Raw genomic sequence first — 23470 nt, 5'->3', positions numbered from 1 at the left:
TATGGTAAATTCTCCACAATCTGGTCATGCTTATTTTATGATGAGAGTAATAAGGTTTGGAGATGTAAAGAAAGCTGTTTGGGGACCGGAGATATGGTATAGAGGTTAAGACACTTGCCTTGCACAGGTCCCAGTTTGATTCCTGGCACCACATATGGTCCCTTGAGCACTTTCAGGAGTGATCCCTGAGCACAGTGAGGAGTAAACCATGAGCATCACTAAGTATGACCCAAAAACCAGGAGAAAAAAAAAAAGCTCATCATAATAACTCTTGAAGGCAACAGACTAAGGGCCTTGAGTTATTATTATTATTATTATTATTATTATTATTATTATTATTATTATTATTAGCTTTTTGGATCACACCTGGTGATGCACAGGGGTTACTCCTGGCTCTGCACTCAGGAATTACTCCTGGTGGTGCTCAGGGGACCATATGGGATGCTGGGAATCAAACCCAGGTTGGCCGCATGCAAAGCAAACGCCCTACCCACTGCGCTATTGCTTAAGCTCCTCCCTTTATTGTTTTTTTAATCATGGTAGCATAGTTTACAATTCCACTGAAGTTGTTTTGCAGCTGCAGAGCTGTGCATCAGTCCCTCCAGCAGTGTTTCAAGATTCCTGTTACCCTTTCCTCAGTCCCTTTCCCTTCCTCCCCTAGCCAAGGGTCATTGTCTAATCCCTTTCTTTGTCTTTATAGTATGCATGTGAGTGAGATCAGCTGGTGCTTATCTTTGACTTCTGACCTGACCCATTTCATGTAGCATGACACTCTCCGATTCCATCTAAGTTACAGCAAACTGCAAAGTTTCATCTTCTCTCAGCTTCTGCACTTGCCAGGGTCACATTCTTGTTTGTTTGAAGTTGGGGGCCATACCTGGCGGTGCTCAGGGCTTCCTCTTGGCTCTGCACTCAGGGATCACTCCTGGCGGTGCTCAGGGGACCATATGGAGATGCTGGGGATCAAACTCCAGTTGGCCATGTGCAAGGCAAGCGCCCTCTCCCCTGTACTATTGCTCCGGCCCCTCCACACTTTTTAGCTGTGATGCTCCTGGATCCCATTCTGGCTGTAGAGCTTATTTGCATTGCTGTGGTGCCCAGCTGGTGTTTGCCCAGTGTCACACCCCCCAGTTCCGGTGTTCATAGACACCTGGCAGTGACGAAACCTGGAATCACTTGTTTTCTCAAATGGTCATTGGCAGCATCATGTGGCCAGCAGCCTGCTTGGCACATGTTGTGGCACCTGGTACCGACCTCACAGTCTCATGCTTGTTAGGTTCTGCTGGTCTGGGAGGCATTCAAAGATCCTGAGCTGTTCTTCTGGGCCCAGTATATTTGTTTTCCTTTATTTATTTATTTGGGCCACCGCAAGGGGTAATTCTCAGGGGCTGCTCCTGGCTCACTGCTCGGGAGTTCCCTCCTGGAGGCACTCAGAGGGTGCTGCAGTGCTAGGATTGAACCCAGGCCTCCTGCATGCAGAGCATGCCCTCAGCCCTCTCCGCGAGCCTCCCAGCCTTGTGCTTGAACAGCTGAAGGTAGGTATTTTTTTTCTTTGGGGACCCCACCCTGCTGTACTCAGGGCTTACTTGAGGCTGTGTTCAGGCATCATGCCTGGCAGGCTCAGGGCACTGTATGAAGTGCCAGGTATTGTACCCATATTGCCCATGTGCAAGGCAAATGCCCTGTGTGCTGTACTGTCTCTCCAGCCCAACTGATGGTAGTTGAGAATGAGCTTAGAGCTTAGAGCAAATTTCAAAGTTGGGGGAGTGAAGGGCCTGACGGTTGGTACAGGGCTTAACGCACATGCCTTCCATGTGGCACCACAGGCCCCCATGCAGCACCACATCCTGGGGCCTTTGCATCAAACCACCACCCTGGTTGGCCAAGACTTGAATGGCAAGGAATGCCCCCTGGGATATCCAGGAATATAAGGGAAGGACTAGAGAAATGTCCTGTTCTTTTTTCCCTTTTCTTCTTTTTACGGTAATGAGGAGAAAGGTGAGTGAGGGTAGAGGAGGGCACTTTGTATGTCTCGCTGACCGGGACTGCCCTGCCAGGGGTCCAGCATCCGTATAAGCACCAAGGAACCCTCAGGGCTCTGTTTGGCCCAATCAGAGTGAAAAGAAAGTGACAAGGTGACTTCTCCTTTGAACTACAAGTCTCAGCCAGTCTGTTTTCACGTCTGTTTTGGTTTTGGGTGATACGTGATGGTGCTTGGGAGTCACTCCCTGGCATTGCTCAGGGTGCCGGGTGATGCCAGGGGTCAGTTAAAAGAGGCAAGGTAGAGGCACAAGTTCCAAAACACTTTTATTGTTTTATTACAGGCCTGTGTACATGATGGCCTGTAATGAAGCTTCTTAAGAAATTTAGAAAATTTTTGGCACAGGGTTCGCTTTTTTTCTCCAGCCAGGGTTACACTAAGCAGTTCCTCTCTCAGCCCAGCCCCCATGGGCTGTAATGAAAGGTAATAATAGAGAGAAGTGGCATGGTCACCCGTTTCTCTCAGCTCTTCTGAAATCTCAAGACGAAAGCCCATCGATATACTTTGTGAATATGCAGTAAACACTTGTGAGGTATAGTTAGCTGATTTAAGGTCCACGTATGGTCCTGGTCAGGTCTCAGAGAGGACAGTATGTCGGATGCATATGCTTCCGACTGAATGGCAGCTACTTGTCTCTGGTTTTCTGACTGAAGCAAGTCCCCAGATATTTCTTGTTTTTTTTTTTCTTTTAATTTTTTGATTTTTGGTTCTGGGGCCACACCTGGCAGTGCTCAGGGGTTACCCCTGACTCTGCTCTCAGGAATTACTCCTGGCAGTGCTCGGGCTTCGATTCCCAGACCATATGGTTCTGGGAATCGAACCCGGGTCGGCCGCGTGCAAGGCAAATGCCCCACCCGCTATGCTCCAGCCCCGTCCCCAGATATTTCTAACTCACCAGGTCAGGGAGGGTCGGAACCAGGTTTCTCTAGATCCAGCAGGGTCCCTAGATGGTTCTGAAGAGCTGGCAGGCTTGGGAACACTGACCCAGTGATTGGTCTCCTGGTTAGAAAATGAAGATAACCATTTCGAATTTTCATTAGAGGTGTGATTAGGAAAATTCAGTCGAAATTTATTTTATGTTTTTGGATTTTTGGGTCACACCCCATCATGTATTTTATGGTGTCTTCTACCCATTCTTTCTTTAAGAATCAGAAAACTGTTTTCACAGGACTCCTTCAATTAAGAATAAATACTTAGCAGTTAGGTTAAATATGGGCAAAAGTCTAATTTTACCCAAATGGTGTAAATAACTCTTAAAAACTCTTGATTTTGTGAATGGAGATTCTTGCTTCTTAAGCCATATCTCGCCCATTAATAGTTAGCTTCAGGCACTTAGTACAATTCATTACCTGTCTCCTAGGTATTCCTACTTTACTCCCATACCTATCCACATTTTGTTTTGGGAGCTTACTCCTGGCTCTACGCTCAGGGATTACTTCTGGTGAGGACCAGGGGGACCAAATATGGTGCCAGGCATCAAACCCTGTTGGTCATGTGTTCTGGGTCACACCCAGTGGTGTGCTCAGGGATGGTTCCTGGCGGGACTAGAGGGACCACATGGGGTGCTGGGAATCGAACTTCAGTCAGCCTTGTGCAAGGAAATCTCTCTGTCTACCATATGATCACTCTAGCCTTTAAAGTTGATTTTAAAATCTAAAAGTAGTGTTAGGAATGGAGCTTAGTGGTTAAGAACATGCTTCATATGTGTGAGGCCCTGAGTTCAATGACTTCCACCCCAACCGTAGATAAAAACAAAAAACTCCAAACAAAGGCTAATTTCATTAAGAATTTTAGTAAAGTTGCATATGGAGCTTTTTGTTAATCATCTTTAGTGACTTTCAGGATGCTTCAGATCTCCAAACTTAAGTGAAAATTTAATCTCCCCTGCCCTAATAAATATATATAAAAAGAAAAATGCACAAGTTTATTTATTTATTTTAAAGGAATGAATTCCAGCAGATCTAAACAAGAGGAGAATTCTTAAGCCCACTCTGCTCTTGGAGAAATAGAAACTTAGAGACATTACACAGCGCACCCTGGACTGGAGACGCAGTGGGTAGGGCATTTGCCTCACTGACCCGGGTTCGATTCCCAGCATCCCATATGGTCCCCCAAGCACCGCCAGGAGTAATTCCTGAGTGCAGAGCCAGGTGTAACCCCTGAGTATCATCGGGTGTGACCCAAAAAAGTGGGAAAAAACCCCCACCTTACTCTTCAGGTGTAATTAAGCAAGTTGGTAGAGACAGGTGTTGGTCCAAACCCAGTCTTGATAATTGCATTCCTTTTTTTTTTTCTTTTTGGGTCACACCTGGCAATGCACAGGGTTTGTTCCTGGCTCTGCACTCAGGAATTACTCCTGGCAGTGCTCAGGGGACCATATGGGATGCTGGGATTTGAATCTGGGTTGGCCACGTGCAAGGCAAACGCCCTACCCACTGTGCTATCACTCCAGCCCCGATAACTGCATTCTTGTTATGGTGCTGGGGGCAATTTCTACCCAGTTTACTGTGGAAGTGACAGATGTGACAACAGCTGCTTCAGTTAAAAGTGACTTTTGGGGGCTGGAGTGATAGCACAGCGGGTAGGGTGTTTGCCTTGCACGCGGCCGACCCGGGTTCGAATCCCAGCATCCCATATGGTCCCCTGAGCACCGCCAGGAGTGATTCCTGAGTGCAGAGCCAGGAATAACCCCTGTGCATCGCCGGGTGTGACCCAAAAAGCAAAAAAAAAAAAAAAAGTGACTTTTGTTTTCTGAGATTCATGTTTACATCGGTCTTTCCCCGGACTTCTAAGCTTTCTGAGTAAATATTGGCTTTGACAGAAAAGTTGGGCAAAATGTGAACAGCCCAGTCTGACTTCTCTACCTCCTGTGACCGAAATCTCTTGACAGGTCTGTGCCTGGAAGATTTCTGACCACTCCCTGCCGACAGAGATTGTCATTAACAATTTATAAGCACAATTTTTGCGTCACTCCAAACTCCTTTAGGAATAGCGTTTTTTTATTTCAGGAGAAGGCAAAATAACTTAGAGCAAGTTGTCTTTTGAGTTGGAGTTATAATGGTGCTATGGAATGATACCATCTCTTTTCCATTAGGGGGCACCATTTCCTCACATTTTCTCCCAACTCAGGTTGAAGTAGTCCATTTGTTTTATTGTCATTGTTTTAAAAATAGAAGTAATCTTATTATGATTAGACTTTACAACAATTAGCAGTTCTTATTCTATGTAGGGCAGTTAGAAAATTCTCATAGTCACTGAGAAGTAAAATTTAAAATTCTCCTTTCCATAGATTGCACCTATTACTATTGGTTTTGTAGATTTTAATTCTTTAGCTGTGGTTTTTGAGGAGGGGCCACACCCAGCACTGCCAGAAGTAACCCCTGGCTCTACACTTAGAGGTCATTTCTTGGGAAGCGTATGTGGTGCTGGGAAGTAAGCCCAGGTCTGCTGCATGCAAGGCAAACACCTTTACCTGCTGCACTTGCTCTTGGTCATAATTATTAGTAAAGATTGCAACCAGAGTTTATCCTTGAACTTGTCTTTTTCCTTGTCTTTGGGCCACTCCCAGCAGTGTTTTGGGGACCTTGTATTGGAGCTCAGACACAGGACTCCCCACATGCAAAGCATGAACTTTGCCCTTTGAGCCATTTCCCTGACTCATCACTTTTCTTCTAATGGGCTTATACGTTTAGGCAGAAATACACTTTATTTATTTCTAATATTGTAACAACATAGAGTATATATATCGTAGGTGTAAGGCTGTCTTCCTTCCCACATAATTAATCCCACATAGATCAGACGTGAATGTAACACTTTTAGATGCTTCCTGCTTGCTCTTACGGTACCTTCTGCAAGATAATCACTGGCCTCAGTTCTAACACAAGAGAACAGTTTTGTCTCTGTACTCTACAAATGGGATCATACACTAGATGTGCTTCCATGTGGTTTTTTTTTTTTTTTTGGTGCGACATTTTATGAGTAAGATTTGTTCATGGTCCTGTGTGTTGTAAACATTAATTTTCACTGCTGTATTTTGTTTGTTTGTTTTTGGGCTACACCCGGCAATGCTCAGGGGTTACTCCTGGCTCTGCACTCAGGAATCACTTCAGGGACCATATGGGGTGCCGGAGATTGAACCCAGGTCAGCCAAATGAAAGGCAAACGCCCTACCAGCTGTGCTATTGCTTCGGCTCCTTATTGCTGTATTTTGTTTTATGCATTTGTCATAATTGTGTATGTGAGAGTTCAGCAAAATTTCTATAAAGAAGTACATATAAAATATTTTAGGGGGCAGAGCCATGCTACAGTGGGTCAGGCACTTGCCTTGCACATGGCTAATCCAGGTTCAATTCCCTCCAGCTTCCCTGATCCCTGCCAGGAATTTTCTTGAGTGCAGAGCCAAGAGTAAGTCCTGAGTACTGCTTGGTGGGATCCCCCACCAAAAAAAATTTCAACTTTCTGGTCTGTATCTGTTTTAACTAGTCAGTTGTTAAGTAAAAGTTGTCTCTTAATGCAATGGTAATTCTTTTTACATCTTATAAATAGCCCTTATAGCTCATAATTTCTCTATTAAAAGGGAGATCTAGAAGGTTAAATACTAATCAAAACTCTTTTTTTTTTCTGGTAGTCTCTGGCAAACATAGATGAAGTTGTGAACAAAATTAGACTAAAAATAAGGTAAGTGACATAGTATAATTATTGATAATGAAAAATATGTTATTAAATTTAGGTAATTAGGTTCTGGATTTTTTTTTAATAGTTTTTAGGTCACACCTGGCAATGCTCAAGGTTACTCTTGGCTTTGCATTGAAAAATTACTCCTGGCAATGCTCCGGGGACCATATGGGATGCTGGGGATTGAACCCTGGTCGGCCACACGCAAGGCAAACACCCAACCCATGGCACTATCTCTCCAGTCCTGAATTCTTTTTCTTTTTGGTTTTTGGACCACACCCAGCGGCGCTCAGGGCTTATTCCTGACTCTGTGCTCAGGGATCACTCCTGGCAGGGCTCAGGACACTGTGGTCCTGGGGGGTTAAACCCAGGTCAGCCATGTATAAGGCAAACAGCCTGCCCTCTGTATGGTCTAGTCCCACTGGATTATTGTTATCTATGAAAACACTGAAGATCATTTTGTTTAAATGGCAAATTAAAATTTTTTTTGAAAAAAACTTTATAGGTTTTCAGGAGGCTACAGAGATAATACAGCTGGGGGGTTGCTTGCCTTGCACAAGGCTGACCTGTGTTTGATCCCTGGCACTCTGTATGACCCCCTCCAGCCCTTCTAAGAATGACCTGTGAGCACAGAGCCAGGAGTAGGCCCTGAAAACCACAGGGTGTGCCCCTCCACCCCCCGCAAAAAAAAAAAAAAAAGAAAAAAAGAATGCAAAATGAGTCAGGATCTAGAGAGATGGATATTATAGGAGGGTCCCCTGTGATCCTGGATGGAATTCCCAGCATCACTGAGAGCCCCTTGAGCACCAGCAGGGGTCACTCTTGAAGACAGAGCCAGGAATCACCCCTCAGCTCCTCTAGATGTGGCCCAACCAACACTCACCCCGCAAATGAGGCCAAAACATTATTATGCACATATATATTTATTTGAGGTGGTTTGGACCACACCCAACAGTGCTCAGGGCTTACTCCTGGCGGTGCTTGGGGGACCCTGTGTGGTGCTGGGAGGGTACTCGGCCAGTGCCTTACCCCCAGCACTGTACCTCCAGTTCTCGGTTATATTTTTATTGGTTTTATTTCCCTGGCGTCTGCTGTCTTTCCCCAATCATATTTCCATGAAGATGGAAAATGGAAATTCCATAATGATCCAAAATTCACTTTTATATTAGTTATCCTTTAGCTTTCTTCTACCATTCCTTTAATGTATTCTTCAAAGAGAAAATGAAAATGACGGCTATTAATTTCTCTGACTGAGGTGCTATTATGTGGCCTCTCATGAGCTCCATGGGGGAAGGAGCTGGATGTGACAGACTCGTCCACGGTACGATTATATGATGAGGCCCAGAGGACAAAGGAGATGACTTCCTAGAGAGCCCTGCTTCCTGAAGCCTTTTAAGAAGACTGAGGAAGGATTTTGGGGGTGTAATTTGAACTCCCCATAATTTGAACTTCCTCAGCAACTTTGTTATCACAACACCTTGAAAAATACTAAAATTCAGACTAGTCCTTTTGGGTGATTCTGAATATGAAATTAAATAGGCAGCACGATAGGGCAGTGTGATTCCTCTGAGGATGTACTTTGCGTGTGTGACACCCAGTTTTGATCCCCATCACCACCTGGTCCCCTGAGCACTGTTGCATGTGGCCCCAAACCAAAAATAAATAAAAACAAGATAAAATAAACGAGGCTTCTGCTGGTCCTGTTATGCCCCGCCCCCCCCCCCCCCCCCCCGCTTCTAAGGTGCTTATAGAGTCCTTTTTTTTTTTTTTTTTTTTTTTTTACTTTTTGGGTCACACCCAGTGGTGCTCAGGGGTAACTCCTCCTGGCTCTGCACTCAGGAATTACTCCTGGCACTTCTCGGGGACCATATGGGATCCTGGGGACCGAACCCGGGTTGGCCCTACCCGCTCTGCTATCACTCCAACCCCTTATAGATTCTTAATCTATTCAAACTTGTATGATTTTTCAGGACAGAGGATGGAATCTACAGGAATTAATGAATAAATCACAATGTCTTTTTGTAATTTAGCTAACTTTTTTAAAATTTTTATTTTATTTTTATAAAGTAATTCACAATATTTGATTACATTTAATATTCAAACACCAGTCTCACCACCATTACACCTTCCCACCGCCATATTTCATATTTCAGATGTTTCCATTCTGAGCCCCAACCCATTCCTCAAAACAGAACTGAAATAATTTGTCTGCTGAAAATGATCCAAAAAGGTTTTTTAAAGCAACGTGTGTGAAGATTGTTATATTTGACCCAGGAGCCATTAAGGCCTTCAACAAGAGATTACTAACATGTTGTTAAAGGTTTAGCCTTGTGTGCTTTTATATATATATATAAATATATATATATATCTGTAAAAATATATTTCCCTCTAAGATTGGTTGCCTCCTAATTTAAACCCCATCAAATGTGGTACTCTACTCTTGGGAAATTAGTGGAGTGAGGTATGAGATTTCGAGAGGCTGCATGGTCCAAGAATGGGTTCACTCATGGGGGAGGCTCGTCCAAGCGTGTGGAGTGCGGCCGTGAGCATGGCAACAGTTGAGTTCCAGAGGTTTTCGGCTGCCGGGGCTGGCTCTGTTGGGGCGGGGAAGGGCCTAACCCACTCTTCTCTGGGTTGCCCCTAATGAAACAGCCAGGCATGGGGTCTGGCAGCATGGCTATGGTGTCTTGTTTTGTACTCTCTTCTGAGAGATTTATAGTGAGTCTCAGGATCGTGGCCATTGTTGAGATTATATGGTGCCAGCCAGTGGTGACTTACGGATGTATGACTGCCAAGTTGCTGGAAACCGGGAGAGATGGGGGGAGGTCATCCATTCATGGTTCCATTGAACCTGGAGTTTTCAGTCACAAGTCCCACATACCTGGATTTTCTACGGATTTGCTCATGGGTGAGGCTCAACCCAAGCGTGTGGAGAGCAGCCTTAGGTTAACTCTTTTAACTTATCCCTCTACTTCTTATAGGAGACTGGATGACAATATTCGGACAGTTGTAAGAGGCCAAACAAATGTGGGGCAGGATGGCAGGCAAGTAAGTAACTTACTTTCTTCCATATAATTTTATTTCCTTCCTCTCTCCCTTCTTCCCTCCTTCCCTGCCCCCTCCCTCCCTCTCTTCCTCCCTCCCTCCCACTTTTCCTCCCTTCCTTTCTTCCTTCTTTTCTTTCCCTTTGGTTTCCTGACTCTGTGCTCAGGAGTCACCTCAGGGAAACATGTGTGGTACAGGAGATTGAGCCAGGGTCAGCCGCATACAAGGCAAGTGCCTTAGCAAGTGTTGCTTTGCTTCTGCCTTGTTGCCGAGCATGTTTGCATGTTCTTATTGATCTGGCCCATACCCGGCATAGGTGAGCTCGGCTTGTCCCACTGGTTAGCAGGGCCCAATGAGGAGTTTGCTCAAACCCCGGGGAGTGCTTGCTCAGTGGTTCTGGGAACCAGGAGTATCTATTGTTATAGAGCTCTTGAGATAACAGCAAATTGAAATTAAAAAAAAAAAAAAAACACCTGACATTCCTCGGCTTTTGTCTTAGCACTGGACATCTTATTTAGAGTGTGGTGGCTAAATAAAGGCATTGCTTTATTTATTGGGTTTTGTTTTCTGGTTGTTTCTTAAATCTAAATCAGCTGAATTATTGGATTTTGATCAAATTATTTTTGCTGCTGCAAAAAATAATAATGACCCGTACCTCAGAGGATACCCCTAGAGAAAAGATCATCTTTATATGGGAGAAAATATTTAGAAGTCATATCTGATGAGGGATTAATATTCAGGTATTCAGGCTGTATAAAATTCCTAAAATTTACTGTCAGTAAAACAACCAAAAAACTCAACTGAAAAATGGGCAAAACATTTGAATAGACATTTTTCCAGAACAGCTCTATGAATGACAGTAAGCACATAAAAAACATTCAGCATTCCTAATTGTTAGGGAAATGCAAATAAACACTACAGTGAATTATCCCTTTACACCCATTTGGATGACTGCAATGCCCTCGCCCCCCCCCCCCCAAATTAAAAAGAAAGGTGGGGGAAGTGCCTTGTTTTGCATGTGTGTGAGGACCTGAGTTCACTTCCAGGCATCACAAAAAAAACAGCAGCAGCAAGAACAGCTACAGAGGACAGCAAGTGATCATGGGTTTCATAAGCCTCATGCGGAGTTAGTGAGACTTAAATGGTGTAACTTCTTCACACCCAGCAATGCTCAGAGGTTGCTCCTCGTCCTGCATTCAGAAATCACTTTTGGTGGGCTTAAGGGACCATATGGGATGTTGGGAATCAAACTATGTTGTCCATATGCAAGGTAAGCCCTCCCCACTGTACTGTCTCTCAGGCCCAAATGGTTGTAGCTTCTGATTATGCAAAACAGTATAGTGGTTCCTTAAACATAAAAATAGAATTACAGTATGATCCAATTTTGCTGCTGGCTACCTACCTAAGGTTATTTGAAAGCATGATCTCAAAAAGTTGATTGGTCTACTCATGCTCTTAGCGGCATTCCTCACCTCGAAGGTGGAAACCACATTTAACCAACAGATGGAAGAATAAGCAAGGTATGTTAGAGATGTACAGTGCAGTATTACTTAGCCTTCAAAAGGCTGCATTGGTATTGTATCGTATTATTATCATCATGGCACTCGGCTTCGAAAAAGGAAAGGTCTTCTGTACTGCACTAAGCCCGGATGGGCCTGGGGCATGTTCAGTCTGTCACCAGAAAGACAAGCACTGTGCAGTGTGTCACGAGGTGAACATCAGAAGACAGAAAATAGAGCAGTAGCTTCCAGGGGCTGGGGAGAATGTGGAGCTGTTATTTTAACTAGTAGAATTTTAGTTTTACAAGAGGCAAAGAACAATGGGGCTGGATAGCAGTGATGGTGGTCCACAGTGAGTGTGCTTGGGACCCAGGAACCGCACAATTAAAAATCACAGTGGGGGTAAAGTACGCGTTTCTTACTGCAATAAAAGTTATTTTTCTAAATAAAGATTGAAATAAAGTGCACACTTAGCAAAGAGATAAATAATAACCTGACATACCTACAATCCCTCATACCTAGGTTTTTTGGCAGACGGGTCAGTGGAGATGCACTTGAAAGCCTCCCAGGTCTTTTCATATCTAGCCAAGGAGGGCTGTTGGAAGGGGATGAAGGAGAAAAGAACTGAAGTGGAGGCATTCTTCTCCGGTGGAGGGGCCAGATGTTATCTGTCGACCGTCTTTCCTTGTCATTTGGAGTCTCCCCATCTGTTTAGGCGTCGAATTTCAGAAATGTTCAGGCTCATAACAGAAATGCCGAGCCCGCCTCCCCCCCTCGCCCTTTCTCACGGCGCCTGTGGCCCTTTGACCACGCTGGCACTGTTAGCCTGGTGTGCACTTTCCTAGGCGCTTCAGTTCTATTACTTGCCCTCCGACTTTTAGTCTAGCTGATTTTTTCAAACGTTCATTATGCTTCTCCAGTTTCTTGGGTGGGCGAGGGATAGAACCCTTTGTGGATCTGGAAGCCGAAATCTCCTGTCCCCTCATCTCCCTGTTTCTGTTCCTATTAACTCACAGATATTTTGATTCTCTTTCTTGTGTGCTTTCAGTTTTGTCCATTTTTTTGTTTTTCCTGCATCTGTGGCTTGCTTTTCCCTTTAGCCTGTCGTGAGTAGACCCTCTTTGTCTTTATCATCATTGGTATTTGTGTGTGGGCATATCCGGTTCCTAAAACCCCTGTTTCCCGGTCCTTGCTTTTTAAACTTTGATTGCATGGGCAGACACAGAGAGATAGTACTGCAGGTAGTGCTCTAGCCTCGCCTGCAGCTGACCCGGGTTCCATCCCCAGCACTCCTCTGTCCCCCTTAGCCCCACCAGGAGTGATCTCAGATGCTGACAGGAGTAAACCGTGAGCACCAGCAGGTGTGGCCCAAACCCCAACTCCCCCCCCCGCCCGCCGGCCACCAACATAAATAAATAGTTGTGGGTAGTCATGCCCTGTAATGCCTGGGGGACCATGTAATACCAGGGATTGAGCCCAGGGCCTTGCCCACACCCCAGGCCTCCTTGCAGAGGTCTTGTTCCTCCTGGCCTCGTTGCTCTCTGGCAGGTGAGATCCTTGTCAGTGGGGCCCTCTGAGGCGAGTAATCGGGAGGCCAGCCGCAGTCTGCTCCCTACCTTTGCTGACACGGGTTTGGTCATGGCACCTACCCCTGTGAGCCCTCAGAGGCTTCTCTCGACTAAACTAAGTCAAAGTCCTTTCTTTGCGTGGCATCAGCGCTCGACTCTGCTGTTCTAATTTTGTCTTCTGCTGTGCTCCATTAATACTGAAAACTCTTAGTTGCACGAAGCATGTCCTGTGCTTTGGTTCTGTTTCATTTTGGTGTGGTTTTGGAACCAAAGCCCTGTTTTGTGCTCAGGGAGCCATGTGTGGTACCAGGGATCTGAACTGAAGGTGGTTACCTCCTGTACTATCTATCTCTCTGAATGCTGCTTGTGGTTTAAAAAAAAAAAAAAGAAAAATCGGGGGACACACCTGGCTTGATGCTCAGGGGTTGCCCCTGGTCGTGCTCGGGCCTCCTGCATGGTCGTATTCCAGCCCATGTGCTCTTTGCTATCGATGCTTGCTCTCCTCCCTCCCTCACCCCCCAGCTTCAATCCAAACGCCTTCTCCACTGTACTCTCGGACCCCGCAGTTCAAAATCAGACACACACCCGTCTGAGGCCCAGCTCAAATACTCTTATTTTTGGCTTGTTTGTTTGTTTGTTTTGCCACACCTAGTGGTGCTCAGGGTTTACTCCTGCTTCTGTGCTCGGGGTCAGTCCTGGTGGTGCTCAGAGGACCACATGAGACCTAACGCTGGTCGGCCGTGTGCGTGGAAAGCACCCTACCCACAGTACTATCTCTCTGGCCTTTGAATACTCCTTTCATGAAAATTTCTATTTGGTTCAACTGTTTACATCCAAGAATCAGAAATTCAGAACTAGAATTACCTTCAAACTCTCTGGTCCTCATTCATAGATGAGAAATCGGGCCCTTGGCCTTGTCAGTAAGCTCTGTAATCTCCTGGTTTATTGGTAAGAATCACCATAGCCTATGCTGTGCTTTTCACTTTGTTTTCTGTGATTAACTTGACTTTCTAGTGAGCATATCTTACCATGTCGATGAGTTCGTATATTTGTTTTGGTTTTAGGGCCACACCTGTCAGTGCTGGGGGGAGTTGGGAACATGCAACATAAGTGGTGTTGGGATCAGTGGGGTCAGCTGCATGCAAGGCAAGCACTTGCCCTCTGTTCTATCCCCCCTCCACCCCCCACCCCCACCCCTTGATGAGTTTATAAGGTCCTCAGAGCAAAAATAGTTTCTTCAGGTTGGGGAGCTGCTCAAAGGGCTGGTGGGCATGCATCGCCTATGGGAACCCTGGGTTCAACCCCTGGGATTGCGCTCTACCAGGAGTGACTCCCGAGCACTAGGTATGTCCCCCCAACTTAAAAACTAACTAAATAAAAGGAACTGTAGTTTTGTCCTCTTTACATTGCTAAGAACACATAGCTCATATGACTAAAACACACTATGATTCCACTGTATTGAGGCCTGGGGGTGTAGCTGAGTTTTTGAGCATTGCCGTGGGTGTGGGAGGCCCTGGGTTGGACCCCCAGCACTGCCATTGGAAATAAGTAAAGTCCATGTACTATGACAGCAGTTTGATTAGGGCATGTTCCTGTTAAAGTGTTTCAGACTTTATTTGTGTTTGACTAGCCCCAGCTTACTACTGTTTGAAGTAATAGCTCTACCCGTTGCGTGTGATTTAGCCTGCATTTCGAATGGTTCACTAGAAACCTGAATACTTCACATTTCTCAGAACACAGATGAGTCTCCAGTATTCCACATTCCAAGAATGTGACTATAAAGTGAGTGATTCATCAGGACTTTTTGTTGGGTCATGCTTTGCAGATATATATCTTGTGATTGTTCGTATTTGGGTCTGTGGTCACGGGCTTGCAGGGCTGGAGCGGCCAGGCCCAGAGTTCTCCAGCCCCTAGGAATGTCAGCCTCTCCACCTTCCCAGATTAATCGGTTACAGGTTGTGGCCGCCGAGCAGGTCGTATTTCAGAGAGCAGGACCACATTTTCAAGAATGTTTAGATAGCATTTCAATCTGTGATGGAATTTTGTAGTCGTCTCCTTAGAATCCAGACAGAAAGGAAGCCCAGAAGAAATAATTGCTTTTCCTGTCATCCCCTCCATCTGTCTTTTCCAAACAGTTTGTAATGCAAGCTGTAATAGCAGCTTTTTTTTTTTCCATGTCAACTCCTCGGGGTGAAAGCGTCGCTCTCCAGCCCCGGCTGGCCGGTGGTTTGCTGAAGGGAGGCCCGATTTGACTGGCACAGACTTGGGAGAATTATGGATGTTCCAAAATATTGTGTTTTATAGGTCAAGAGGCCCCTGGTTCCCTCTTCCCTGGAACACAGGGAAAGTTTGCTTTCAGAACTTGTTTCCGAAGCTGCCAAGGAACTCTCGGGAGGAGGGCAGAAAAATGGACAAAAGGAAGTTTCCCTTTTGTAAATTGAATCAGATTCTGTTCAACCAGAAAAGACGTGCTTTTTAATTTGTGTAAATAAGAAAGCATTTTCTTGTTCAGGGTACTTAAAGAGACATGTTTGGCACCCCTCCCCCCATTTTTTTTTCCTTTTTGAAAAAAACAATGCTTCTGACTCAAAAATTATTTGTGGGGAGGGAATAATTTAGCAATTGGAAGGGCAGTTTCTTGAGTGGCTCGACATTTCTGAAACCCCAGCTGCCCAGTTAGCCTTGTGCCACCCTTTCTGAAGGGCCTTTCACTATTGACCCTCCTACGCAGGCGAACTGGAACTGGCCTAGTCTGCAACCTCTTGTCACCAGACTGTGATGCTCATACAAAGTTAACACAGCCTTGAATTCTCCCCATTTTTATCTGTTGAAATCATCGGGCAGCAGCGCTAATTAAATGCCCACATGTTTAAGCTCGGTGGATAAGATGAGTCAATTCAACAAGTACATGGTCTGAACTTAATTGATGAAAAAGCAAATGGACAGACTGGAGGGTAGGTGGAAAGAGAGGTGAAGGGAGACATGAGTCGAAGGCAGCCACTGTTGGTTGATCTGTGAAATCACCAGAGTGGTGAATGAGACCTTTCCCAGCAAGCTGAGGATCAGCTGATAGCACAGTCTCTCTGTCTCTGGAGTGGAGGGTTTTTTTTTTTTTTTTTTGAGGGGGGGTCACACCTGGCAATGCACAGGGGTTACTCCCGGCTCTGCAATCAGGAATTACTCCTAGAGGTGCTCGGGGGACCATATGGAATGCTGGGAATCGAACCCGGCTCAGCCGAGTGCAAGGCAAACACCCTACCCACAGTATTATCCCTCCAGCCCCCTGGAGTGGAGCTTGGCTGGAGTGGAACTGTGCGGCAGAGCAAGACTCTGGTTTGAGAAGGAAAGAGAATTCTCACTGCACTCTCGCTGTGTTCACTGGACTTTCATTTGGGAGATGGTCTAGGTCATTGTAGTACATTGCTCTGCACAACTCAGGATTTCCTTTCCATGACCTCTGACAATTCATTAACTCACTATGACTTAGATATTTAATAGTGATGGGGTACTCATTCTACCTCCCTCCTCCCCCCACCTCCCCACCACCGGTCTATTGCAGTTCATATAGAAGCTGGATTTTATTTTAGTTATTAGATGGCTTTGCTTATTTCATTATTTCTCTTTTGAGGATTTTTCTTATTTTTCTTTTGGGGCTCTACTTGGGAAGTTTTCACTCTGCTAATGAGTGAAAATTGCTGGCCAAGTTTTGTACAGCTTTAATTATAGGAGACTTCCCTCTCCCCTTTGACTGACCCAAAATAGTAAAATGGGTCTCACTGTAACTTCTCATTGATCTTCATTCTGCCAGCTGGACTGGTATAAGCCTAATCTCTTTTCCTTATTACAGCTTCTGAAATTTAAAATGGATATTGAGTTCCTTTCTGCCTGTTTTTGTTTTCCTAGCCTCGCCATTCCTAGGTTCTTTGCCTTTATGATATAATTTCCAGACTCTTTATCATCCAGCCTCTCTTGTAGGTCACTGTATTCTTCTTACAATGTGGTACCTGGCTGTGATGCTAAGAATATAGTACCTAGAATATGGTACCTAAAGTTTAGGGATACTGGGTGGATACACAGAGAGGCAGTTTGCCTCCTTGTTCTATACTGGGGCTGTTAATTGGGGAAGTAGGAGTTTCGGTAGGGAGGGAGCTATCAGCTCTATTAAATTAATTGTGAATTTTTGTGTGGATAGAATAGTGTATGGGTAGAATGAGGATCTATTCGTTTTCTAGGTTCTTTAAGGGGTCTGATTCTTCAAATGCTCAGAGGCATGAATTTAGGCATTGCACTTCTGTTACCTTGGGTTGGGGGAACATTCTGGCAGTCATACTGTACTTTGACTTCTCTGAAATTTCACTGTACTATCTGAAACCCCTGGGGTTAAGAGTACAAGAGCCCCTAAAGTTGAGAAAGTGGGGCCCGAGAATCCAGGGGCTCCGGCGCATCTGGCCAAACCCCGTTCAGTCCCCAGTACAATGCGGTCTCCTGAGCATCACCAGGTCCAGCCTTCGAGCCCCCAAGCACCTCTGGGCTGGCCTGTGTAATCCTCAGCACTGCAGGGCCCAAGCGACAGGAGCCCCTGAGTCCCTAGAACACTACTTCGAGAGATGGCTTCTCCCTTCCCCTCAAAACCTCCACCACAACAAAAAACACAAAGGCTGAGAAAGGAACCTGGATGGTTCCAGCCACGCCTCTCCGTTCCGAGCCGTGGCTCTCGGGTCTGAGTACCGACGTGGAGTTGCCTGATCGGTCAGTTCAGCAGGAGCAGCTGGAGATCTGGATTTTCATGTGAAAATCCCAGCTCTTAAAGGCCGGCTTAGTGTTTTTCACAAATACCAAATAGGCCAAGCAAAACGCGCCTGTGAGCCAGCAGTTTGCAGCGGCAGCCCCAGGCCTGTCTTTCTTGTGAGCTGCTTCAGCATCTCCCTTCCCTGTTTATCTAAGCGATTCTTTGAAAGTAAGTGCTGGACTTTATGTGTCTGCCCCTTGGATTCATCTTTGCAGTTTTTTCCTTATTTTATTTTTTATTACATGTTTTCAGTTTTGCTTGATCGCTCCTGCCTGCTCAGACCTTTTTATTTTTGTGTTGTTTCATTATTTGCTTATTTATTTTTGATTTCTTTTGCTTCTCCCAAGCAATGTTCTGGAGGCTCGGGGGACCTCCAGGGCTCCCTCTGGCCATGCTCAGGGAACCATGTGTTGCTGGTCAGCCGCATACAATATCTGGCCCTTAACCCTGGTCCTGTCTCTCCAGACCACTCACACGGTTTAAATCTTGATGCTTTCCCCATTTTATCATTAGCGGGTCTGCCAGACATGCCTTCTGTGTCTTCATTCTTGTGGGTGAAGAGACTACCCAGGTGGGGTTCAGGACCATGCAGTATGCTATTTGAGACTTCTTCCCTTCCCTAGCACCTCATTTTAGTAAAAGGGGGCCCAGAAAACAAAGCCGCCCCCCTCCCCCCACTTCCTGCCCTGGGTTGTCTGTCTGTGTGGAGCCATGCTTCTCATGTTTTAATTTTCTTTTTTACCTTCCAAATTTTATTTTATTAAAGCATCGCGAGTTACCACATTACAAAGTATGAGATTTTTTTGACATACACTGTTCTATCACTGATCCCGCCCCCAGTGTCAGCTTTCCTCCACCAGTATTCCCAGGTTCCCTCTTCTGTCTGTTTCCATGTCTCGAGTTTCCTCAGAAAAGAAGGCTAATTAGACTTGCCTTCCCTTTTCGCAAGATACCAGAAAGATGAACAAGATCAGCAAGCCATCGTGGAGAAAGTGTTCTTTGCTTTCCATTCCCCAAATGAGCATATTGTCTAATTCTATGTTAGAATAGAAATAATCGTGCTCTCCAAGATTTTGCACTTGGTGGATAGATGTCACAGGACACCATGGGTCTTCGTTAAGGGGGATTATGGATTTACGATTGTCAGCTCATGAAGAGCCCTTTTAAGCCTTCTACTCTACACATCAGATGTGTCCTTTCTCTGATCCTCTCTGTGGGACGAAAATGGAGCCAGCTCAATAATGGAAGGATGGCATTATTAATAAAGGTACCCTAAGTAGTTTGTGGGAGGCTGGGCGGGGATGGGCAGAAAGAGGCAACTGTCACTAGAGCAATTGGACTTTTAAAAGCACAGGCTCGGGGGCTGGAGCACTAGCACAGTGGGTAGGGCGTTTGCCTTGCACGCGGCCCACCCAGGTTTGATTCCCAGCATCCCATATGGTCCCCCAGCACCGCCAGGAGTAATTCCTGAGATGAAGAGCCAGGAGTAACCCCTGAGCATCACCGGGTGTGACCCAAAAAGCAAAAAAAAAAAAAAAAATTTTTTTTAAAGCACTGGCTCAAATTTTTCATTCATGATCAAGGATATCTGCAGGTAACATTGAATTTTTGACATTGCTAAGCCCTGAGAATGTTCAGTGAGAGCAAAAACCCCTCTGGTTCAGTGGGAAGTCAGGTGGGCCCTAGGTCTTTTGAGGGTTACAGTGTGCCTACTTTTGATGGGGGCATAAACCACCTCCCAACGAGAGCCTTAATACATCAGAAGGTCGAAGTGGGCTTGCCGTTATTGGACAGGTGGAACCCAAGGAAAGGTTCGACCTCACCCACTTCTCCAGCTCCCTTATTGCTCAGTTCTGTGGACTCTGTTCCTCCTCTGTCCTGCTTATATCTGTGAGCTCAAGAGGGCGCGTGAGCTTTCTCTGTTGGTGCTGACATGTCTGCTTTAGATTGCTGCCCTTTGTCACTTGGCCTCTAATACACTCATTTTTAATGTGTTTGTTTTCATTTTGGATCACACCAGGCGACACTCAGGGGTTACTCTGGGCTCTGCACTCAGGAATTATTCCTGGCAGTGCTCAGGGGACCATATGGGATGCTGGGGATTGAACCCGGGTCGGCCATGTACAAGGCAAATGCCCTCCCCGCTGTGCTATCGCTCCGCCCCCATAAAGACATCCTTTTTAAAACCAACCTGCCAGTAACCCGAGTACTTTTTTTTTTTTAATTCTCTAAGGACTGGAGTTTGCCAGCTGAAAGGGTTTGGTCCCTGGTCACTAACAATATTGCATGCCAGCCTGGTCAAGTAGAGAAACAAACCTGGGCTTTGTTCTTTACATCCGGCTCTGTCATTCTCTGTCCGTGTCACTCCGGACCACTTAACCTGCCTCTCGGAGCCTCTGGCTCTCCGCCTGTGACGTAAAGATTCTGTGTGCTGCAGGACGGTGGGGGGCAGAGTTGAGGGTTTGAAAATACCAAACCTACTGCTCGCCTCCATTCCGCCCGTCATCGGGACTCCTGCTGCTGCAGTTGATGGTGCGACCTTTGTAGTAGAGGCGTTTCTGATGCCCTGCGTGCAGGCACCGGACAAATTTCCTGTGACTTTTCCATCAGTCTCACACCTCTGCATCCCCATGGCCCTGCTGCCAGCTTCCTCACTGCCCCTCAGCTGGCATTTCAGACGGGAAAATTGGAGCACAGCTTTCCTTCCCCATGGGCCGAAACTCTGGCTCTTGCATCAGATCTGGTGGCAGACTCTGAATTTGCTCCTGTCCCTAAAGCCTCGGCCTCTGCCAGGACTGCCTCTCCCTGTATAAGCTCCCAGGCACGAGGGGAGTGGGCTGAGGCAAGGATGAAGGTTTCTCGGGGCTGTGCTGGCCTTCCCTTGGTTCTCTTCCCTCCTCCATTTTTCTTTTTTTTTTGACATTTTGGGTCATACCCGGCAATACTCAGGGATCACTCCTGGCTCTGCACTCAGGAATCACTTCTGCTGGCAGTGCTCAGCAGACCACATCGAACCCGGGTCGACCGTATGCAAGACAGATGCCCTCCCTGCTATACTATCGCTCCAGCCCCTCTCCCGTTCTCCTGACAGGAGCAGGCTCTCTGCTCTCACACACAGCCCACAGTTTTTCTCTTGAATGCCCAGTAGAGGTCGTGGGAAAGTGGCTGGGTCTGGGTGTGGACTGTCTTAGGCGTGCAGCTCCCAGACGTTCTACTGGCGTGCTGGTCCACACTTGGCCATTAGTCATTTGTGGGAAATGGTAAATGACTGCTACACCTACCAGCTTGTGGAATGTCCCTGGCTTCCTCTGCTCTGCCACATATGAAGCTGCCCTAGGGTGCCCCTACTCTCCTTGGGGACCGGGGACGGGAGTGCCTCCAGGTCTTTGGGTAGGCTCAAGAAGAACTGTGGTTTTGCCATTTCTTTTCTTCTTCTTGTTCCCGTAAGAGCCAGTCTTTGCAGCTCTTTGCATCAGAAGCAAAAGCTCAGCAAGCTAAGGAATCTTCACAGAACGTACTAGGAATTCCTTGGGGGGGTTTCAGACTCCACAGCTCAACAGATGTTCAGGAATTGGCCACTTTTCAAGTTTTGGTGTAGTTTCAATAAAGGAGGAGCCAAAAATACCTGAAAGGGGTATTAAAATAGTTTGCCTTCTATTACGTGTCTGTGTGAAGCCGGATTTTCGTCCTAATTTTCCACCAAACCATCATCATCACAACAGAGTCTATAGAGAAGCACATGTGAGAGTCCAGGTGGAATCTATTAAACACTCAGAATGTTTGCATACAGAGAAAAAAGACCTCTCTTCTCTAGAAATTTGGTTTGTTAGAAGGAAATGGAGCTATTTTCATAAGACATACTATTTATGTTAACATTAGTGGTGCCTGTATTGTTATTTTTAGAAGACTAATAAAGATTTTTGGTGGGGGAGGGAGTTTGGAACCACATCCCGGCTGTGCTTAGGGCTTATCCTTGGCTCTGCTCTTGGGGTCACTCCTTGCAGTGCTGGGGGACCATACGTGGTACCAGGAATTGGATCTGGGTAGTCCCGTACAAGGCAAGCACCTTAACCTCTGTACTGTCTTTCTGGCCCCAAGTCTTTTTTTTTTTTTTTTTTAACTTTTTGAGCCACACCTGGTGATGCTCCAGGGTTACTCCTGGCTCTGCACTCAGGAATCTCTCCTGGCAGTGCTCAAGGGACCATATGGAATACTGGCGATTGAACCTGGATTGGCTGCCTGCAAGGCAAGCGCCTTACCTGCTGTGCTATATGTCCAGGCCTCCATTTAAAAACATTTTTAGGGGCTGGAGTGATAGCACAGTGGGTAGGGCATTTGCCTTGCATGCGGCCGACCCGGGTTCGAATCCCAGCATCCCATATGGTCCCCTGAGCACTGCCAGGGGTGATTCCTGAGTGCATGAGCCAGGAGTAACCCCTGTGCAACGCCGGGTGTGACCCAAAAAGAAAAAAAATTTTTTTAAGCTTCCCAATTTTAATTTTCAGTATGATATCTACCAATAAAAGAGACCCATATACTCAAGATCTCCTTGGGTCCCTGAACAATTTTGAAGCGTGTGAAAGTATTTGAAGTAAGTTTAAAAAATACTCTGAGTGATTGATGTGTCAGTGTTTGGTAAGAGAGAACGGCAGGCAATTTGTTCCTGATTTTAATGACAGTGATTTTATTAGAATATTTGTTCTTTCACTCACTCAGTAAATATTTCAGTTAGTACTTTCTGTACACAAAGTGCTCTGTAGGGACTGTGAATAATAAGGCTAACAAAGCAAAGATCCATCTCTCCTACGCATGTGTATGATGTTTGCCTGTTCCCTGAGCCTTTGACTGTTAGTTCCCCTCATAATCTTGGTTCACTAATTACATTCACCAGATAATAAATGTTACATTTTATCACCTCCTTCCTCATCATTTTCTGTTGCTATGAACACATGTTTATGCATTTCATTGGCTAATTTAACCTAAATAAAAAAAAACTCCCTTCAGTTTATATCACTCTGCAGGATCACTGTATATTGCCCTTTTAATGTTCCTTTATTGGAGTCTCACATTTTTACCTGGAATCTTTATTTAGAGGTGGTGTTTTGGGTCACACCTGGCAGTGCTCAGGTGTGGATGGAGTTGCTTCTGGAGGTACTCAGGGAACTGCGCTGGACCAGGGATCGAACCCAGGCCTCCCCCTTTAAGCTATTTCTCCAGCCTACAAAAACTTTTTCATGACTGACTAATGTTTTATGGTGCATATGTATCACATTTTGTGTAACTATTTGTTCATGGATGAGACATCAACATAAATATTGGTTTAAGAACTGCTTTCACTTCTTTCACTATAACTTCCTTTCACTATATATATGTATATATGACTATATATATACATATATATGTATACATATACCTAGGTGTGGAATTGTTAAATCATATGATAATTTGAAGTGATTTCAATATTAAATCTCTCTGAAAACTTTTCCCCATGTTGTTCTAAACTTTAATAGACTATTATTTTCCCCATTATACATAACATATGTTTCTATTTGTCTTCACTTAATCCACATATATGGACTACATGTTTCAGATTAGCTATAGAAGCTTAATCTTTTGTGTTCAGGGCCTGCTATATGCCCCTCCCCCCAAAAAAACAAGAAAACCCAGTTATTTCTTTCAGTTAGAAAGTCTCACAGCTGGACTCTTTCCTTCCAACCTTAGAAACACATCAAGTCCCACTTGAATGCAACATGGTTATTGAAAATGGTTTTAGGAAAATTGTGTGCCAAGACGGAACACTGAGGTTTATTATTACTCTGCGCCATCTCCATATAAATTGGCACTCTTCAGGAGC

General features: G+C 45.5%; 1 protein-coding gene across 1 annotated transcript in view; it reads left to right on the top strand.

Annotated features, from left to right (window-relative positions):
• The window catches only part of VPS53 (VPS53 subunit of GARP complex), a 160458-nt gene that overhangs the window by 6297 nt on the left and 130691 nt on the right, over nt 1-23470 (top strand). Inside the window, exons 3-4 of the mRNA XM_055133685.1 lie at nt 6669-6718; nt 9697-9763. Coding sequence (XP_054989660.1) covers nt 6669-6718; nt 9697-9763 — 117 coding nt within the window. The remainder of the gene's footprint in view (nt 1-6668; nt 6719-9696; nt 9764-23470) is intronic.

The sequence above is a fragment of the Sorex araneus genome, chromosome 3 (assembly GCF_027595985.1).
Source record: "Sorex araneus isolate mSorAra2 chromosome 3, mSorAra2.pri, whole genome shotgun sequence".
Classification (NCBI taxonomy): domain Eukaryota; kingdom Metazoa; phylum Chordata; class Mammalia; order Eulipotyphla; family Soricidae; genus Sorex; species Sorex araneus.
The sequence above is the reverse complement of the archived record's forward strand: the minus strand, read 5'-3'. Positions and strand labels throughout refer to the sequence as shown.